Raw genomic sequence first — 15,415 nt, 5'->3', positions numbered from 1 at the left:
GACAAAGCCACAGGTCTTCATGTGCTGCCCATCAGCATTAATCCTTCCTGTTTAATCCCCCCAACAGCCATGCCCCAGGAAGCCCACTAGATGTCCACATGCTTGCTCTGATTCATCCTGCCGAACCCCTCACAGGACTCAGTGCGATCACAAGGTGTCATAGTCATCGTCATCATCGTGCTTCCTCTTCAAGGGGTTGGCCTCAGGAGCTGTGTTCTGTGATGAGACCATGTTGGTAGTGATGAGGATGTTCTTGGAGCCAATCAGCGAAGGGTTGATGAGAACATTCTGGACTGTTGGAGTAGTTGGTGTAGCTGCCAAGGGAAAAGAGAGAGGTCACTGGAAAGAATCACAAACAGAGATCTCTTTGCATGTGAACCACTGAGCTTCTGGAGTCTTCTTCTCTGGAGAGACTCCAAAGCTGCTTGGATGTTGAGCTCCTGGGCAGCCTTCTACAGGTGACCCTGCTTTCTAGATTCATAGAATGCTTTGGGTAGGATGAGATCTCAAACCTCATCCAGTTCCAATTCCCACTAGAACAGGTCACTCAAGGCCTCACATTTAGGTTAGCTGATCCCCTAGGTCTGTTCCAACCCTCCAAAACTGCAGCTGGTTATTACCCTGCTGAAACAGACCCTCCTACCTCATAAAACCACCTGCTGACAGAACATTTGGGGCTAAAACCTCTTCCACTAAGCTCACTCTTAAATGACACACAATAATAACACCCAGAAGAGCTGACGACAGCTCGCAGATTTACTCCACATTAATTTCCATTCTGCTAAAGAGAAGTCCAAAGGATGCTGCTGATGCTTCCAGCTTTTCTCTTACCTGCCTTGACAGCTGCCTGTGAGGAGGGGATCTGCACGGTGAACCTCTGCCCCGTCAGCGACACCGGGGTGCCCACCTTTGTGGAGACAGCCACTGTCTGTGCTGAAGGTGTCCCTGAAATGCAAACCAACTCCATCAGGAGGGAAATTCAACCAAGAGAAATACAACATATCTGCACTCTGAAACCTGCTTCCAAAGCAGGACCTTTGTTTCAAAGCAGTGCCACATCCACATACCAGATACACAGGAGTCAGAGCTTGGGGAACTGGAATTTACTGAAGCCCCAGCAAATTCTACACTGCAAACAAGGCTAAGTTCATGTGCTCAGCCAACTTCGCCTGACCAGCTAAAGGACACTTGGAACTACTCCTCAATTCCTTTCCTCCATAAAATCAGGATGAAGACCCAAAACTGTGTCTTACCTAAGGTGGGAGTGCTGGGCCTGCTGCTCACAGCACCAACGCTCAGGCGGGGCACTGTAATTCTTCCTGCAGAGGAAGAGACCTGGAGAGAGAGAGAGAGAATTCAGCATCCCAGCAAACACTGACACATGAAAACAACAAACAGCCCTTCCTCCAAAACCACACAGGCTCTGTTTCACACCACCAACCATTTGTGTGTCAATACAGAAACTCTCAAACTTCTCAGGGTGCAAAGGTCAGCAGGAGCTGAACACATGCATCCCACATCAATACCTGGAACCTTAAGCTCAGCTTTGAGATCCTTTCTTTATAATGGAAAAATAACACCAAGGCAGACAGTATTTTCCAGCAAGCAAAGCAAATATTTTCCCTCTAAAGCAGAAACAACTGAGGCGGAAGTACAAAAATACCCTTTGGTGTCTATCCTAAAGCACCACTAAGGGATAAGTACAAAATACCCTTTGGTGTCTATCCTAAAGCACCACTATAAGATAAGTACAAAATACCCTTTGGTGTCTAACCTAAAGCACCACTAAGGGATAAGTACAAAATACCCTTTGGTGTCTATAATAAAGCACCACTAAGGGCTAAGTACAAAATACCCTTTGGTGTCTATCCTGAAGCACCACTGAGATGTAAGTACAAAACACCCTTTGGTGTCTATCCTAAAGCACCACTGAGGGATAAGTACAAAATACCCTTTGGTATCTATCCTAAAGCACCACTGAGGGATAAGTACAAAATACCCTTTGGTGTCTATCCTAAAGCACCACTGAGATGTAAGTACAAAATACCCTTTGGTGTCTATCCTAAAGCACCACTGAGGTGTAAGTACAAAACACCCTTTGGTGTCTATCCTAAAGCACCACTGAGGGCTAAGTACAAAATACACTTTGGTGTCTATCCTAAAGCACCACTAAGGGCTAAGTACAAAATACCCTTTGGTATCTATCCTAAAGCACCACTGAAGGGTAAGTACAAAATACCCTTTGGTGTCTATCCTAAAGCACCACTAAGGGATAAGTACAAAATACCTTTTGGTGTCTATCCTAAAGCACCACTGAGGTGTAAGTACAAAATACCCTTTGGTGTCTATCCTAAAGCACCACTAAGGGATAAGTACAAAATACCTTTTGGTGTCTATCCTAAAGCACCACTGAGGTGTAAGTACAAAACACCCTTTGGTGTCTATCCTAAAGCACCACTGAGGTGTAAGTACAAAACACCCTTTGGTGTCTATCCTAAAGCACCACTAAGGGATAAGTACAAAATACCCTTTGGTGTCTATCCTAAAGCACCACTGAGGGCTAAGTACAAAATACCCTTTGGTGTCTATCCTAAAGCACTACTGAAGGGTAAGTACAAAACACCCTTTGGTGTCTATCCTAAAGCACCACTGAGATGTAAGTACAAAATACCCTTTGGTATCTATCCTAAAGCACTACTGAAGGGTAAGTACAAAACACCCTTTGGTATCTATCCCAAAGCACCACTAAGAGATAAGTACAAAATACCCTTTGGTGTCTATCCTAAAGCACTACTGAGGTGTAAGTACAAAATACCCTTTGGTGTCTATCCTAAAGCACCACTAAGAGATAAGTACAAAATACCCTTTGGTGTCTATCCTAAAGCACTACTGAAGGGTAAGTACAAAATACCCTTTGGTATCTATCCTAAAGCATCACGGAGGTTTAAGTACAAAATACCCTTTGGTGTCTATCCTAAAGCACCACTAAGGGATAAGTACAAAACACCCTTTGGTGTCTATCTTAAAGCACCACTAAGAGATAAGTACAAAATACCCTTTGGTGTCTATCCTAAAGCACCACTGAAGGCTAAGTACAAAATACCCTTTGGTGTCTATCCTAAAGCACCACTAAGGGATAAGTACAAAATACCCTTTGGTGTCTATCCTAAAGTACCACTGAAGGGTAAGTACAAAACACCCTTTGGTGTCTATCCTAAAGCACCCCTGAGGTGTAAGTACAAAATACCCTTTGGTGTCTATCCTAAAGCACCACTAAGGGATAAGTACAAAACACCCTTTGGTGTCTATCCTAAAGCACCACTGAAGGCTAAGTACAAAACACCCTTTGGTGTCTATCCTAAAGCACCACTACTGAGGTGTACGTACAAAATACCCTTTGGTGTCTATCCTAAAGCACCACTGAGGTGTAAGTACAAAATACCCTTTGGTGTCTATCCTAAAGCACCACTGAGGTGTAAGTACAAAACACCTTTTGGTGTCTATCCTAAAGCACCACTAAGGGATAAGTACAAAATACCCTTTGGTGTCTATCCTAAAGCACCACTAAGGGATAAGTACAAAATACCCTTTGGTGTCTATCCTAAAGCACCACTGAGGTGTAAGTACAAAACACCCTTTGGTGTCTATCCTAAAGCACCACTAAGAGATAAATACAAAACACCCTTTGGTGTCTATCCTAAAGTACCACTGAAGGGTAAGTACAAAACACCCTTTGGTGTCTATCCTAAAGCACCCCTGAGGTGTAAGTACAAAATACCCTTTGGTGTCTATCCTAAAGCACCACTAAGGGATAAGTACAAAACACCCTTTGGTGTCTATCCTAAAGCACCACTGAAGGGCAAGTACAAAACACCCTTTGGTGTCTATCTTAAAGCACCACTAAGAGATAAGTACAAAATACCCTTTGGTGTCTATCCTAAAGCACCACTGAGGTGTAAGTACAAAATACCCTTTGGTGTCTATCCTAAAGCACCACTAAGGGATAAGTACAAAATACCCTTTGGTGTCTATCCTAAAGCACCATTGAGGTGTAAGTACAAAATACCCTTTGGTGTCTATCCTAAAGCACCACTGAGGTGTAAGTACAAAACACCTTTTGGTGTCTATCCTAAAGCACCACTAAGGGATAAGTACAAAATACCCTTTGGTGTCTATCCTAAAGCACCACTGAGGTGTAAGTACAAAACACCCTTTGGTGTCTATCCTAAAGCACCACTGACGTGTAAGTACAAAACACCCTTTGGTGTCTATCCTAAAGCACCACTAAGGGATAAGTACAAAACACCCTTTGGTGTCTATCCTAAAGCACCACTAAGGGATAAGTACAAAACACCCTTTGGTGTCTATCCTAAAGCACCACTGAGGTGTAAGTACAAAACACCCTTTGGTGTCTATCCTAAAGCACCACTAAGAGATAAGTACAAAACACCCTTTGGTGTCTGTCCTAAAGTACCACTGAAGGGTAAGTACAAAACACCCTTTGGTGTCTATCCTAAAGCACCACTGAAGGGATAAGTACAAAATACCCTTTGGTGTCTATCCTAAAGCACCACTAAGAGATAAGTACAAAACACCCTTTGGTGTCTATCCTAAAGCACCACTGAAGGCTAAGTACAAAACACCCTTTGGTGTCTATCCTAAAGCACCACTGAGGTGTAAGTACAAAACACCCTTTGGTATCTATCCTAAAACACCACTGAGGTGTAAGTACAAAACACCCTTTGGTGTCTATCCTAAAGCACCACTGAAGGGTAAGTACAAAATACCCTTTGGTGTCTATCCTAAAGCACCACTGAAGGGATAAGTACAAAATACCCTTTGGTGTCTATCCTAAAGCACTACTGAGGTGTAAGTACAAAATACCCTTTGGTGTCTATCCTAAAGCACCACTAAGAGATAAGTACAAAATACCCTTTGGTGTCTATCCTAAAGCACCACTAAGAGATAAGTACAAAACACCCTTTGGTGTCTATCCTAAAGTACCACTGAAGGGTAAGTACAAAACACCCTTTGGTGTCTATCCTAAAACACCACTGAAGGGATAAGTACAAAATACCCTTTGGTGTCTATCCTAAAGCACCACTAAGGGATAAGTACAAAATACTCTTTGGTATCTACCCTGAAGTTTTTCTTTTGCCTCTTACAACCTGATACTTCAACACTAAGAAGTTCACAGATGCCTTTTCTGAGACACTTTGCATCTCCAACTAACTAGCAATGGGATCACTCAATAATTGCCACAGATGAAGAGCCCTGAGCGAGCTTCCAACACTCTTTTGCCACACACAGGTCAGCTATTCACCCACATGTATCCTTCAGAGCTGTGCAACCCCCTGATTCCCACAATATTCTTGAGAAGCAGTGTTACTGTTGGCTGTGGCATTCCCTACCTTCTTCTGCAAGGACTTGAGTCTGTAGTTGGGAGCTGTCAAGCAGTATCTGTCAGGAGGAAGCCTGGGTCCAGAGTAGGGCTTGATGAGCGGCAGCGGCGTCTGGTTTTTCTGCCTTGCAATCTCTAACAGGAACTGGAGAGACACAGTTACACCCTCACCTCTGTCCCACCCTCACCTCTGTCCTTTGGCCAGTGCTGCTGCAACCAGCAGAGCTTCACTTACATCCCTGGGAGGGGGAGAGGTGAAGGACTGGTCTGTGCGGCACTGGATGGCCAGCCTGACGTCGTCGGCATCAACGCTGGACTTCTTGGCGTGGCTGGAGTAGATTTTGGCATCCTCCAGGATGGTGGTCACATACCCTTGGCAAAAAGAATCTCTCACTAAGGCTGGATTAAAGCAAAGAAACCACCCCCTTCCCTAGCTGTCACCAGAAAGCCCTTCCTCCATGGCCACCAGCACACCCTTGTGGCTGAGAAAACCTCCTGGGCTGCGCTGCTGGTTTGAGGCCAACTGGAATATCTTAATGAGAGAAATGAGATGAGAGGCTGTGCAAAGGAAACAGTGCTGCTGCCTACTGCACTCACAGGCTGCTGAGATGTATAGCAGCAAGGACACCAACACAGAGCCTCTATCTGTGGGAGTCTGTGTCTGTGTTTTCTCCCTGGGCTTCTGTTGCTGTTTGGATCTGTGTAACCCAACCAATTGTGTCCTTCTAACCCCCCTGGCTGATCCTCCTGCACACAAGGCAGGCTCTGGGGTAAGGTAGAGAGGTGGAAAGCAGGTGGAAGGGTGGTTGGGAGCCCCTCTGGGCACTCTGACTGCTGTTGTGTTTCTGTGTTACTGGAGCAGGCTGCCTGCAGTGGAGCAGCCACTCCGGAGAGACTGCAAACCCGCCTGGGCCAGATGCGGTGTGTGACTCTGCTCTGGGAGAGGAGCTGGAGCAGATGATCTGCAGAGGCTGCTGTGTGTGACTCTGCTCTGGGAGAGGAGCTGGAGCAGAGGATCTGCAGAGGCTGCTGTGTGTGACTCTGCTCTGGGAGAGGAGCTGGAGCAGAGGATCTGCAGAGGCTGCTGTGTGTGACCCTGCTCTGGCAGAGGAGCTGGAGCAGAGGATCTGCAGAGGCTGCTGTGTGTGACCCTGCTCTGGCAGAGGAGCTGGAGCAGATGAGCTGCAGAGGCTGCTGTGTGTGACCCTGCTCTGGCAGAGGAGCTGGAGCAGATGAGCTGCAGAGGCTGCTGTGTGTGACTCTGCTCTGGCAGAGGAGCTGGAGCAGATGAGCTGCAGAGGCTGCTGTGTGTGACCCTGCTCTGGCAGAGGAGCTGGAGATGATCTGCAGAGGCTGCTGTGTGTGACTCTGCTCTGGCAGAGGAGCTGGAGCAGATGAGCTGCAGAGGCTGCTGTGTGTGACTGCTCTGGGAGAGGAGCTGGAGCAGATGATCTGCAGAGGCTGCTGTGTGTGACTCTGCTCTGGGAGAGGAGCTGGAGCAGATGATCTGCAGAGGCTGCTGTGTGTGACCCTGCTCTGGCAGAGGAGCTGGAGCAGATGAGCTGCAGAGGCTGCTGTGTGTGACTGCTCTGGGAGAGGAGCTGGAGCTGAGGATCTGCAGAGGCTGCTGTGTGTGACCCTGCTCTGGCAGAGGAGCTGGAGCAGAGGATCTGCAGAGGCTGCTGTGTGTGACTCTGCTCTGGCAGAGGAGCTGGAGCTGAGGATCTGCAGAGGCTGCTGTGTGTGACCCTGCTCTGGCAGAGGAGCTGGAGCAGAGGATCTGCAGAGGCTGCTGTGTGTGACTGCTCTGGGAGAGGAACTGGAGCAGATGAGCTGCAGGGCTGGCTGCTAGGCTGGACTGGATGATCCTGGAGGTCTCTTCCAACCCGGTTGACTGTATGATTCTATGATTCGGGGTCGATCAGGCGAAACCCCCCCCTCCGAGGCCGGTGAGCACTCCCCTCCTCCCCGCGGCGCTCCCCGCGGCGCTCCCCGCGCAGGCTCCGCGCCCCAGCCCAGCCCCGGCCCCGCTCACTGTAGGCGAACTCCAGCATCTGGTTGATGACGCGCGGCTCGTACTCGGTGATGCCCATGTCCTTCAGGATCTGCGCCATCACCTGCGGGGCACACAGCACCGCTCAGCCGCACGGCTGCCCCCCGGCCCGGCCCGCCCCGGGGCTCGGCCGCCCGCGGTACCTGCGCATCCTTGGGCGCGCTCTTGGGGGACGCCATCTTCGCCGGCTCCATCGCCGCTTCCGCCCCCGGGGCCGCGGCACGCCCAGCGCCGCTACGGCGGCCGGCAGGGGCCCGTCCCAGACACACGCGGCCGGGCCCGGGACCGCGGCACGCCCAGCGCCGCTACGGCGGCCGGCAGGGGCCCGTCCCAGACACACGCGGCCGGCAGGAGGGAGCAGCGGCGCCCTCGCAGCACCTTGTACACGGCAGATGTGGCTGATCCCACACCATAAAACCAGCCAAACAAGAGTTCTCTGGTGACTTGGCCAAGCAGGGGATGAGCAGCACAGCAGAGCACGTCGCAGCAATGCTGCCGTTAGCCCTGCCGGGCCAAGCGAGGCGAAGGCTGGAGGAGGATGTGAGAGCCACGCTAGACCCAGCTGCTACAACGGGGGGGAGAAGCTTCCTTCAGGAGAGAGGAGAGATAAACAGCTCTGAACTTGTCAGCCCTCTGATTCGTGCCTGCAAAACACCCCAGCAGCAGCAGCAGCAGCAGCAGCAGCAAGGCTCTGTGGCCCTCTGCACCTCAATTCTGGCTTGATCCTGTCAAGAGTGGAGTTCAGTGGACATGATTCTGTCCATGGGCAGCAGGACAAGGGAGGTTCTTCTGCCCCTGTGCTCAGCACTGCTCAGGCCTCACCTTGAGTGCTGTGTCCAGTTCTGGGCTCCTCAGTTCAAGAGAGATGCTGAGGTGCTGGAAGGTGTCCAGAGAGGGGCAATGAAGCTGGTGAGGGGCCTGGAGCACAGCCCTGTGAGGAGAGGCTGAGGGAGCTGGGGGTGTGCAGCCTGGAGAAGAGAATACTCAGGGCAGAGCTCATTGCTGTCTGCAGCTGCCTGAAGGGAGGCTGTAGCCAGCTGGGGTTGGGCTCTGCTGCCAGGCAAGCAGCAACAGAAGAAGGGGACACAGTGTGAAGTTGTGCCAGGGCAGGTCTAGGCTGGATGTTAGGAGGAAGTTGTTGGCAGAGAGAGTGATTGGCATTGGAATGGGCTGCCCAGGGAGGTGGTGGAGTCACCATCCCTAGAGGTGTTGAAGCAAAGCCTGGATGAGGCACTTAGTGCCATGGTCTAGTTGATGGGACAGGGCTGGGTGCTAGGTTGGACTGGATGAGCTTGGAGGTCTCTTCCCACCTGCTGGATTCTGTGATTCTATGACTCAATGACTGAGATGGTGGCTGGCAGCATGGCCAACAGGCAGTGGGTTTGCTGGTGCTGGGAGGTGCCAGGTGTGGCGTGACAGGGGCAGAGCAGGAGCTGGAGGAGCTGGCAGAGCCCTGCCCGGCGTGCAGCAGGTGGCTGGGCTGCTCTCCCTGGAGCGCTGCCGCCTTATCGGCCAAGTCATTTGACTTTCATGAGTCAGAGGATGTTACACAAAAACATCCTGCGGGGAGGGAACGGAGGATGAATTCCAGACACTGACCTTAGACAACAAAACAAACCCAGCGGTTTTTTTTCTTCCCTTTCCCCCTCGCTATAGGGAAGAGGGGGAGGGAAGATATTCCCCCCTGGACTGGAGGTAGGCTGGGGGCCAGGCTGCAACTTGGCTGGCTGCTGTCACTGCTGTTTATTTCTGGTGCAGTAAAAAGGAAAGATGCTCCAAATGGCCAGAGGGCTCTGCGTTTAACCCTAACAGCAGCCAAAGACCCTTCCCCCCCACCCCAGCCCTCCTGTCCATGCTGGGAGCACTTTCCACTTGGAGACTGAGCAGCACTAATGCTATTTGCAGCCTTTCTGCCTGGAAACCAGCGGTGAGGAGAAGACACAGAGCCAGTTCCATAGGGGGGAAACATTTGTCCCCGGCTACAAATGCCTTCAGTGTGGGCAGCTGAGCTGGAGTGGCTCTGCCTGGCCGTGGAAGCTCCCTCCCCAGGCACGGCCGTGCTGTGAATGCCTGCGTTCAGCCAGCTGTGGGCACCGCGAACCAAAGAGCAGTCGCCCTTCATCTCTGCCCAGACAGACACTGGGACTTCTTTCAGCGCTGGAAAACAGGAATCTGGATCACGGCGTGGCCAGGCTGAGCACCGACTCCTGCATCTCCCACTGCCAGAACGGGGACCTCCAGCAGGGGCGGCTGCGCCGCGGGCGAGAGGGAGCCGCTGGGAGCGCGGCCGCAGCCGGGCAGCCCCCGCGGGCGTGTGCTGGGCTCAGCGCTGCTCGGGGGCCGCCGAGCCACAGCTGCGCAGTGCGGGCTGCAGCTTACAGCGTTTACTGAGCTGTTGGAGCTGCACAAGGACTGCTTCTGGGTTGGGTTTGTTTGAGGTGTTCAGGTGCCTGAATGTCAGAAACCCTCCTCAGGATGTGCTTCCACCTCCTGGAAATAGCAGAAGCCTCCACACAGTGCAGGGACTGTGCTCAGCATTGACCTCTGGTGCCCAAGTCCCACACGAGTTGTTTGCTCTACAGAACTCTGGCCTCTGAACAATCCTTCCGAGTCCTCCTGACAAGGACAACTGCGAAGAGCAGAGCTCCGAGGGGAACGGAGGAGGCTTATGTTGTAGCAGAGACCCTGCTCCCTTCTGCCAGCACTCCAATTCCGAGGACTGGTTGGACACATCCTGCTGTGGCAGCCTCTCCAGGGCCCTGTCCCTGCTCACTCCAGCTGCAAGTTAAGCTCCAGCATCCCAGAGCCTTCCCTGATATCTTCCCTACTGCTGGCCCCTTCTCCCTTCACCTCCCCCACCCTGGCATTTTCCAGCTCGTCATCTCTGATCCTTTCTGAAGTAAATCAGGGCTGAGTGTCAGCCTGTCTCATTTGGAAGACTGATGGCCAAATAAAGGCTTTCCTGGCCTATGCCAGTGTCATTAAAGCACCCTCAGGAGAAAGTTCACACTGAGCTGGGGAGGAGCTCAGCTACGGAAGGCCCTAAAGAAACAGAAGAATGGAAAACGAAGTAACTGACCCCAACTGGGCTAATTAAATCTCCACTATGGATGAACTGTTCTGCCCTGCTGATCACTGCAGGAAGGGTTGGCAGGGTAAGGAGAAAAGAGCTGAGTGCTGCATGCAGCATCCTTACCTCTGTGTAGGTGGCAGGTGACAGCAGCACGGGGAATGGCTGCACAAAGTCAAGTGGCTCCAGACAACTTCCTCAGAAACTGAGTGCCAAGGAGCTTGGGCATGTCGAGGGCCTCTCGGTGCAGCAGCACCACAGAGCTACAGAATGCTTGGCACTGGATGATCTTAAAGACCTTTTCCAACTGAAACAAAAGATCACATTGCCAGTTTAAACCCATTCCTCCATCTCCTGTGACTACAAGGCCTTGTCAGTAGTCCCTCCCCAGCCTTCCTGTAGGCCCCCTTCAGATGGTGGAAGGTCACTATAAGGTCTCCTCTGTCCCAGTGAGTATTGGAGTACTGGGTCCAGTTCAAGAAAGACAGGGAACTACTGGAGGCTACAAGCATAAGAAGACTGAAGCATCTACCTGACCAGGAAAGGCCAAGTGGAGATCTGCACAATGCTGATGGAGATCTAAACAGGAGCAAGCCGAGGGGGGTAGAGTCTTGTCAATGGTGCCCAGTGACAGGACAAAGGGCAATGGGCACAAAGTGGAATCCAGGAGGTTCCTCTGAACAAGGAGGTAAAACTTTTTTCCTGGACCAAGCTGCCCAGAGAGGTTGTGGAGTCACAGGATGTCAGGGGTTGGAAGGGACCCAAAGAGATCATTGAGTCCAACCCTCCTGCCACAGCAGCACCACACAATCTAGCTCAGGGCACACTGCAACACATCCAGACAGGCCTTGAAAGCCTCCAGAGAAGGAGACTCCACAACCTCTCTGGGCAGCCTGTGCCAGTGCTTTGGGACCCTTCCAGGAAAGAAGTTCCTTGTGTTGAGCTGGAACCTCCTGTGCTGCAGCTTCCATCCATTGCTCCTTGTCCTATGAGCAAGTGAGCAGAGCCTTTCCCCCCACTCCTGATCCCCATCCCTCAGATGTTTATAAACATTGATTCAATCCCCTCTCAGTCTTCTCTTCTCCAGACTAAACAGCCCCAGGTCCCTCAGCCTCTCTTCATCAGGCAGTGCTCCAGTCCCATCATCATCCTCATAGCCCTTGACTGCTGCCAAGTTAAGATTAAAATCCACAACCACCACCCCCCCAGAAACCACCCCGGGGGCCAAATCTGAATACATTTGTATTATTTATTGGCTGTATTAAATATATTATCTATTTGATAGTTACAATTTAGTAATACAATGCATGGCAGTTTTAACATAAGTTTGAGATACCTCAAAAATTAACAATACAAGAAAACTGAAGATACCTACTACATGAATTAATGCCACGAGGGTACATGGTTGTGGAATGGTAACAGCTGATGGTAAGGCCTGCACTGCTGGTAGCTCACCCTGGGTGTTGTCTGGCAACAAGAACTTTGTGGCAATCACACAAAAGAAGGAACTTCCTTTTGCTTTTCAGGAGCTGCGACTCAGTTAGTAGTTACTCTGCAACCCTAATTCAAAACGATCAGAAGTGTTATTGCCAAAGGAACCTCAACAAACTCCCTTCTCAGGGTCAGAGAAGTTAACCCTTTGGCCACACAGAGGTTTGCTGCAGGCAGTCTCGATTTGCTAAAAGGAGGCTATGAAGAGGAAGAGAAAAAAAAAATCAAGAGAGATTGTAAACTCTTCTGCAAACTAAAGACTAATATCTGTATAAAACTCTTTCCAGAGCTGGAGGGAGAGATTTCTATCACATCAGAAATGATTAAAGTTCTGCTACAAGTAGAACAATACATTCAAACATACAATTTTTGTGTTTGTTTCTTGTTTCTGGTCGTTATTTTTTCCTCTCCAGGACTTCTGAAATCAAAATAAATAGAGTACAAAAAGGCAGAGGACTGTTGGAAAAGGACTGAATTTCAGATTGCACCTTAAATCTACTTTTGAAGGAGCGTTTTAAATGATGCTAGGGTGTCAATTAGGGGTTGTTGTTCCTCCTCCCCCACCCCTTCCCCACATCTGGAACACAACTGCAACACAACTCACCGACTGCCACAGGAGAAAGAATGACCCTACCAGCGATGAACCAGGGGCAACGCTTCAAGCCTGCAGCACTGCCAGTGCATTGCTCTTGACTCACACAAAAGAGCAGCCACGGTCTTTGTGGAATACTCTAAACCTACCTATGTCAGCTCCAAACGCATTGGGAAGTTGGGAATTCCAGCTGGTGAAGTGTTTGCTCTGAAGTCAGCTGTGGCGACCCAGCTGTGGGTTTCTCCCCTGCAGCCTCCAAGTGGATTTAACCAGGCAGAAGTCGTTTGTAGTGCACAGTATCCCCTCTCCCGCCACCCCCCAAAACCACCCCCCCCCCCAGGAAAAAGAGGACGAGTTTCAGAACAGTCCATAGCAGGTGGAAAACATTCCCATCCTGGAAACAACTGGAATGTGAGAGGCTGCTACCGCTGGGGTAGCGACTCGGTTAAAACGCCCTGGGAAGGGGAGCTAAAAAGAGTTCTCGGCTAAGCCAGCTGAAGTTGGAAGGGCATCCAAAAAAAGCAGTGGGAACTTTGTAGGTTAACAATAGTACAAAAAAAGGTTTGCTCAGTTTGAGCCAAATAGTGTCACATTTATCATAAATGCACTCGTTCTCCTTAAAGACAATCCCTGTGCTTTGCTGCAAGCGCTGCGAAGATTGCCCTGGGCAGCACAGGAAATTACTTTCCTCTCAGGCACTGAGAGTGAAATGTGGATTGGGCCAAGAGCTGCTCCCCGGCAGCAGAAAGCATTTGCGTTCGGCAGCCTGCGGGGAGCCCCTTCTGCAGCAGCACCTGCTCTGCTCTAGCTAAGTCACCTCCTGCTGAGGTCTCGTCTGGAGCCTCAGGGAAGGCTCTCAACGCGCTGGGCACCCTCGACTCCAACACCTGAACTGCTGATTACTGGATCCAGAAGATTAGGATAACTGAAGCAGTGCTAGCGCTACGCCAATGCTCTGCCGGCCCTCTACGGTATATTGAACCTGGTATGCTCTAGGAATGCTCTAAGCCGAAGCATCTGTGCTGCTGTGCTTTGTCTACACCAAACTACAATGAGACCTGATTAAACCACTGCTCTAGCTGGACTGGAAAAGGACTCGCTCTGGTCGATGCCTTCTCTCTCCCCCGCGGCCCAGAGGGCGCCGCTTTGAACTGGGGGAGAGGAAGGGCAGGTGCACAGCCCCGCGCACGCCGTAAGGCAGTTTCTGTGCTGTCCAATTAACAGCTCACCCTGATTATAGAGGCCCCAGGATTGCCCTTCCTACAAGAAATCTCTGCTCGGGATTTGGAAAGGATCTGCCCGCCCAGCCTCGCCGTCAGGCAAGCAGCACGAGCGGAGATGCGCCTCAGGACACATCTCCAGCTAGGACTTTTCATTAGAACTAACCATAAATAACCCCAAGTAGCTCCTGCAGAGAGAGAGCTGAGCGCCCAGGGAGGCCCTCCCCTACTTGATGACAAAGTACTGGATGACGACGGCGAAGAGGATGGCGACCACGGCGAAGCCGCAGAGCAGCACCACGGCGATCAGGCGCTCCTCACGCAAGGTCTGCTTGCTCTCGGCCAGCTCGGCAGTGGGGTCGGCGCACGGCGGGGCCAGCTCCTGCCTCTGAGATGAGAACACTGTGCTGGGGCTGTAAGGGCCGTACAGCTCCTGTGCTCCAGCAGAGTCCTGGGCCTGGCGGCCAGCGCAGACTCTGACTCGGTATTCACAGTTTGTCTGCAAGGTCGGCAGGCGGAAGGAGGTCTCCGGTCCCTTGTACACCTGGTCGGAGGAGGAGAGAGGCACTTCAGCGGGGTTCACCTGGCAGCAGCGCCGGGCACCTTCCGCTCGGCGCCACCAGCACGCAGGGCTGGGCACTGCTCAGCTCCTGCTCTTCAGGCCAAATCAATGGGACAGGTTCTGCACCACGAGGGTGAAGGAACACTGGAAAGGGCTGCCCAGGGAGGTGGTTGGGGCCCCATCCCTGGAGATATTCAAGGGCTCTGGGCAACCCGATCTAGTTGATGATGCCCCTCTGCTGACTTCAGAGGGGGCTGAACTAGATGACCTCTGGAGGTCACTTCCAACCCAGAGCATTCTATGATTCCATGAGTCTCAGCTTTTATTTCTGAAGAATTCCTAGGTCATTTTTCTTGTGGATGATTCAAAGCTTCCTGCAGTGCCCCACACTTGACAGGCTTGGACTGGGAAGCTCTGAACAAAACAGAATCATAGAATCGCCCAGGTTGGAAGAGACCTCCAAGCTCAGCCAGCCCAACCTAGCACCCAGCCCTGGCCAATCAACCAGACCATGGCACTAAGTGCCCCAGCCAGGCTTGGCTTCAACACCTCCAGGCACAGTGACTCCACCACCTCCCTGGGCAGCCCATTCCAATGCCAATCACTCTCTCTGACAACAACTTCTTCCTAACATCCAGCCTAGACCTGCCCTGGCACAGCTTGAGACTGTGTCCCCTTCTTCTGTTGCTGGTTACCTGGCAGAAGAGACCAACCCCCTTCAGGGAGTTGTAGACAGCAATGAGGTCTGCCCTGAGCCTCCTCTTCTGCAGGCTGCACACCTCCAGCTCCCTCAGCCTCTCCTCACAGGGCTGTGCTCCAGGCCCCTCCCCAGCCTTGTGAATTCTCTCTTTGCACATTTGTTGTCCCTCAGTGCTGCAAATTGACTAACAAAGACTGTAAGGGTTAACAATCAAAGGAGCCCTGGGACATGCTGGGAGAACAGGATAAAATGGGTTTAACTTGCTTTTAATGGAGCACCCTGGGAGTCAGGACTGTAAATCGAGTCCCTTGCCCAAAGGAGAAACA

The 15,415-nt window shown here is 51.4% G+C and overlaps 2 protein-coding genes across 3 annotated transcripts in view; both read right to left on the bottom strand.

The window, feature by feature from the left end:
• Positions 1-16: 16 nt before the first annotated feature.
• Positions 17-7,714, bottom strand: TAF9B (TATA-box binding protein associated factor 9b). The gene is made up of 7 exons (XM_064158994.1): positions 7,598-7,714; positions 7,437-7,518; positions 5,637-5,773; positions 5,412-5,546; positions 1,254-1,335; positions 832-945; positions 17-314 (listed from the first exon to the last, which is right to left on the bottom strand). Exons 1-7 carry the CDS (start codon positions 7,646-7,648, stop codon positions 148-150), a joined length of 768 nt encoding a protein of 255 aa, XP_064015064.1. The 5' UTR covers positions 7,649-7,714; the 3' UTR covers positions 17-147.
• A 5,278-nt stretch (positions 7,715-12,992) lies between these two features.
• The window catches only part of LOC135183788 (fibronectin type-III domain-containing protein 3a-like), a 63,652-nt gene continuing 61,229 nt past the window's right edge, over positions 12,993-15,415 (bottom strand). For both annotated transcript variants that reach the window (XM_064158991.1, XM_064158990.1), the window contains one exon: positions 12,993-14,371. In XM_064158991.1, coding sequence (XP_064015061.1) covers positions 14,054-14,371 — 318 coding nt within the window. In that variant the 3' untranslated portion in view covers positions 12,993-14,053. The remainder of the gene's footprint in view (positions 14,372-15,415) is intronic.

The sequence above is a fragment of the Pogoniulus pusillus genome, chromosome 19 (genome assembly GCF_015220805.1).
Source record: "Pogoniulus pusillus isolate bPogPus1 chromosome 19, bPogPus1.pri, whole genome shotgun sequence".
NCBI lineage: Eukaryota > Metazoa > Chordata > Aves > Piciformes > Lybiidae > Pogoniulus > Pogoniulus pusillus.
The sequence above is the reverse complement of the archived record's forward strand: the minus strand, read 5'-3'. Positions and strand labels throughout refer to the sequence as shown.

Bases quoted from the DNA above. Each gene is read 5' to 3' on its own strand.
- TAF9B (XM_064158994.1), bottom strand. From the start codon at position 7,648: ATGGAGCCGGCGAAGATGGCGTCCCCCAAGAGCGCGCCCAAGGATGCG. The intron at 5,774-7,436 runs GTGAGCGGGGCC...CTTTTTGCCAAG, and splicing joins GATGCTGGAGTTCGCCTACA to GGTATGTGACCACCATCCTG. The intron at 5,547-5,636 runs GTAAGTGAAGCT...GTGTCTCTCCAG, and splicing joins CCTCTCCCCCTCCCAGGGAT to TTCCTGTTAGAGATTGCAAG.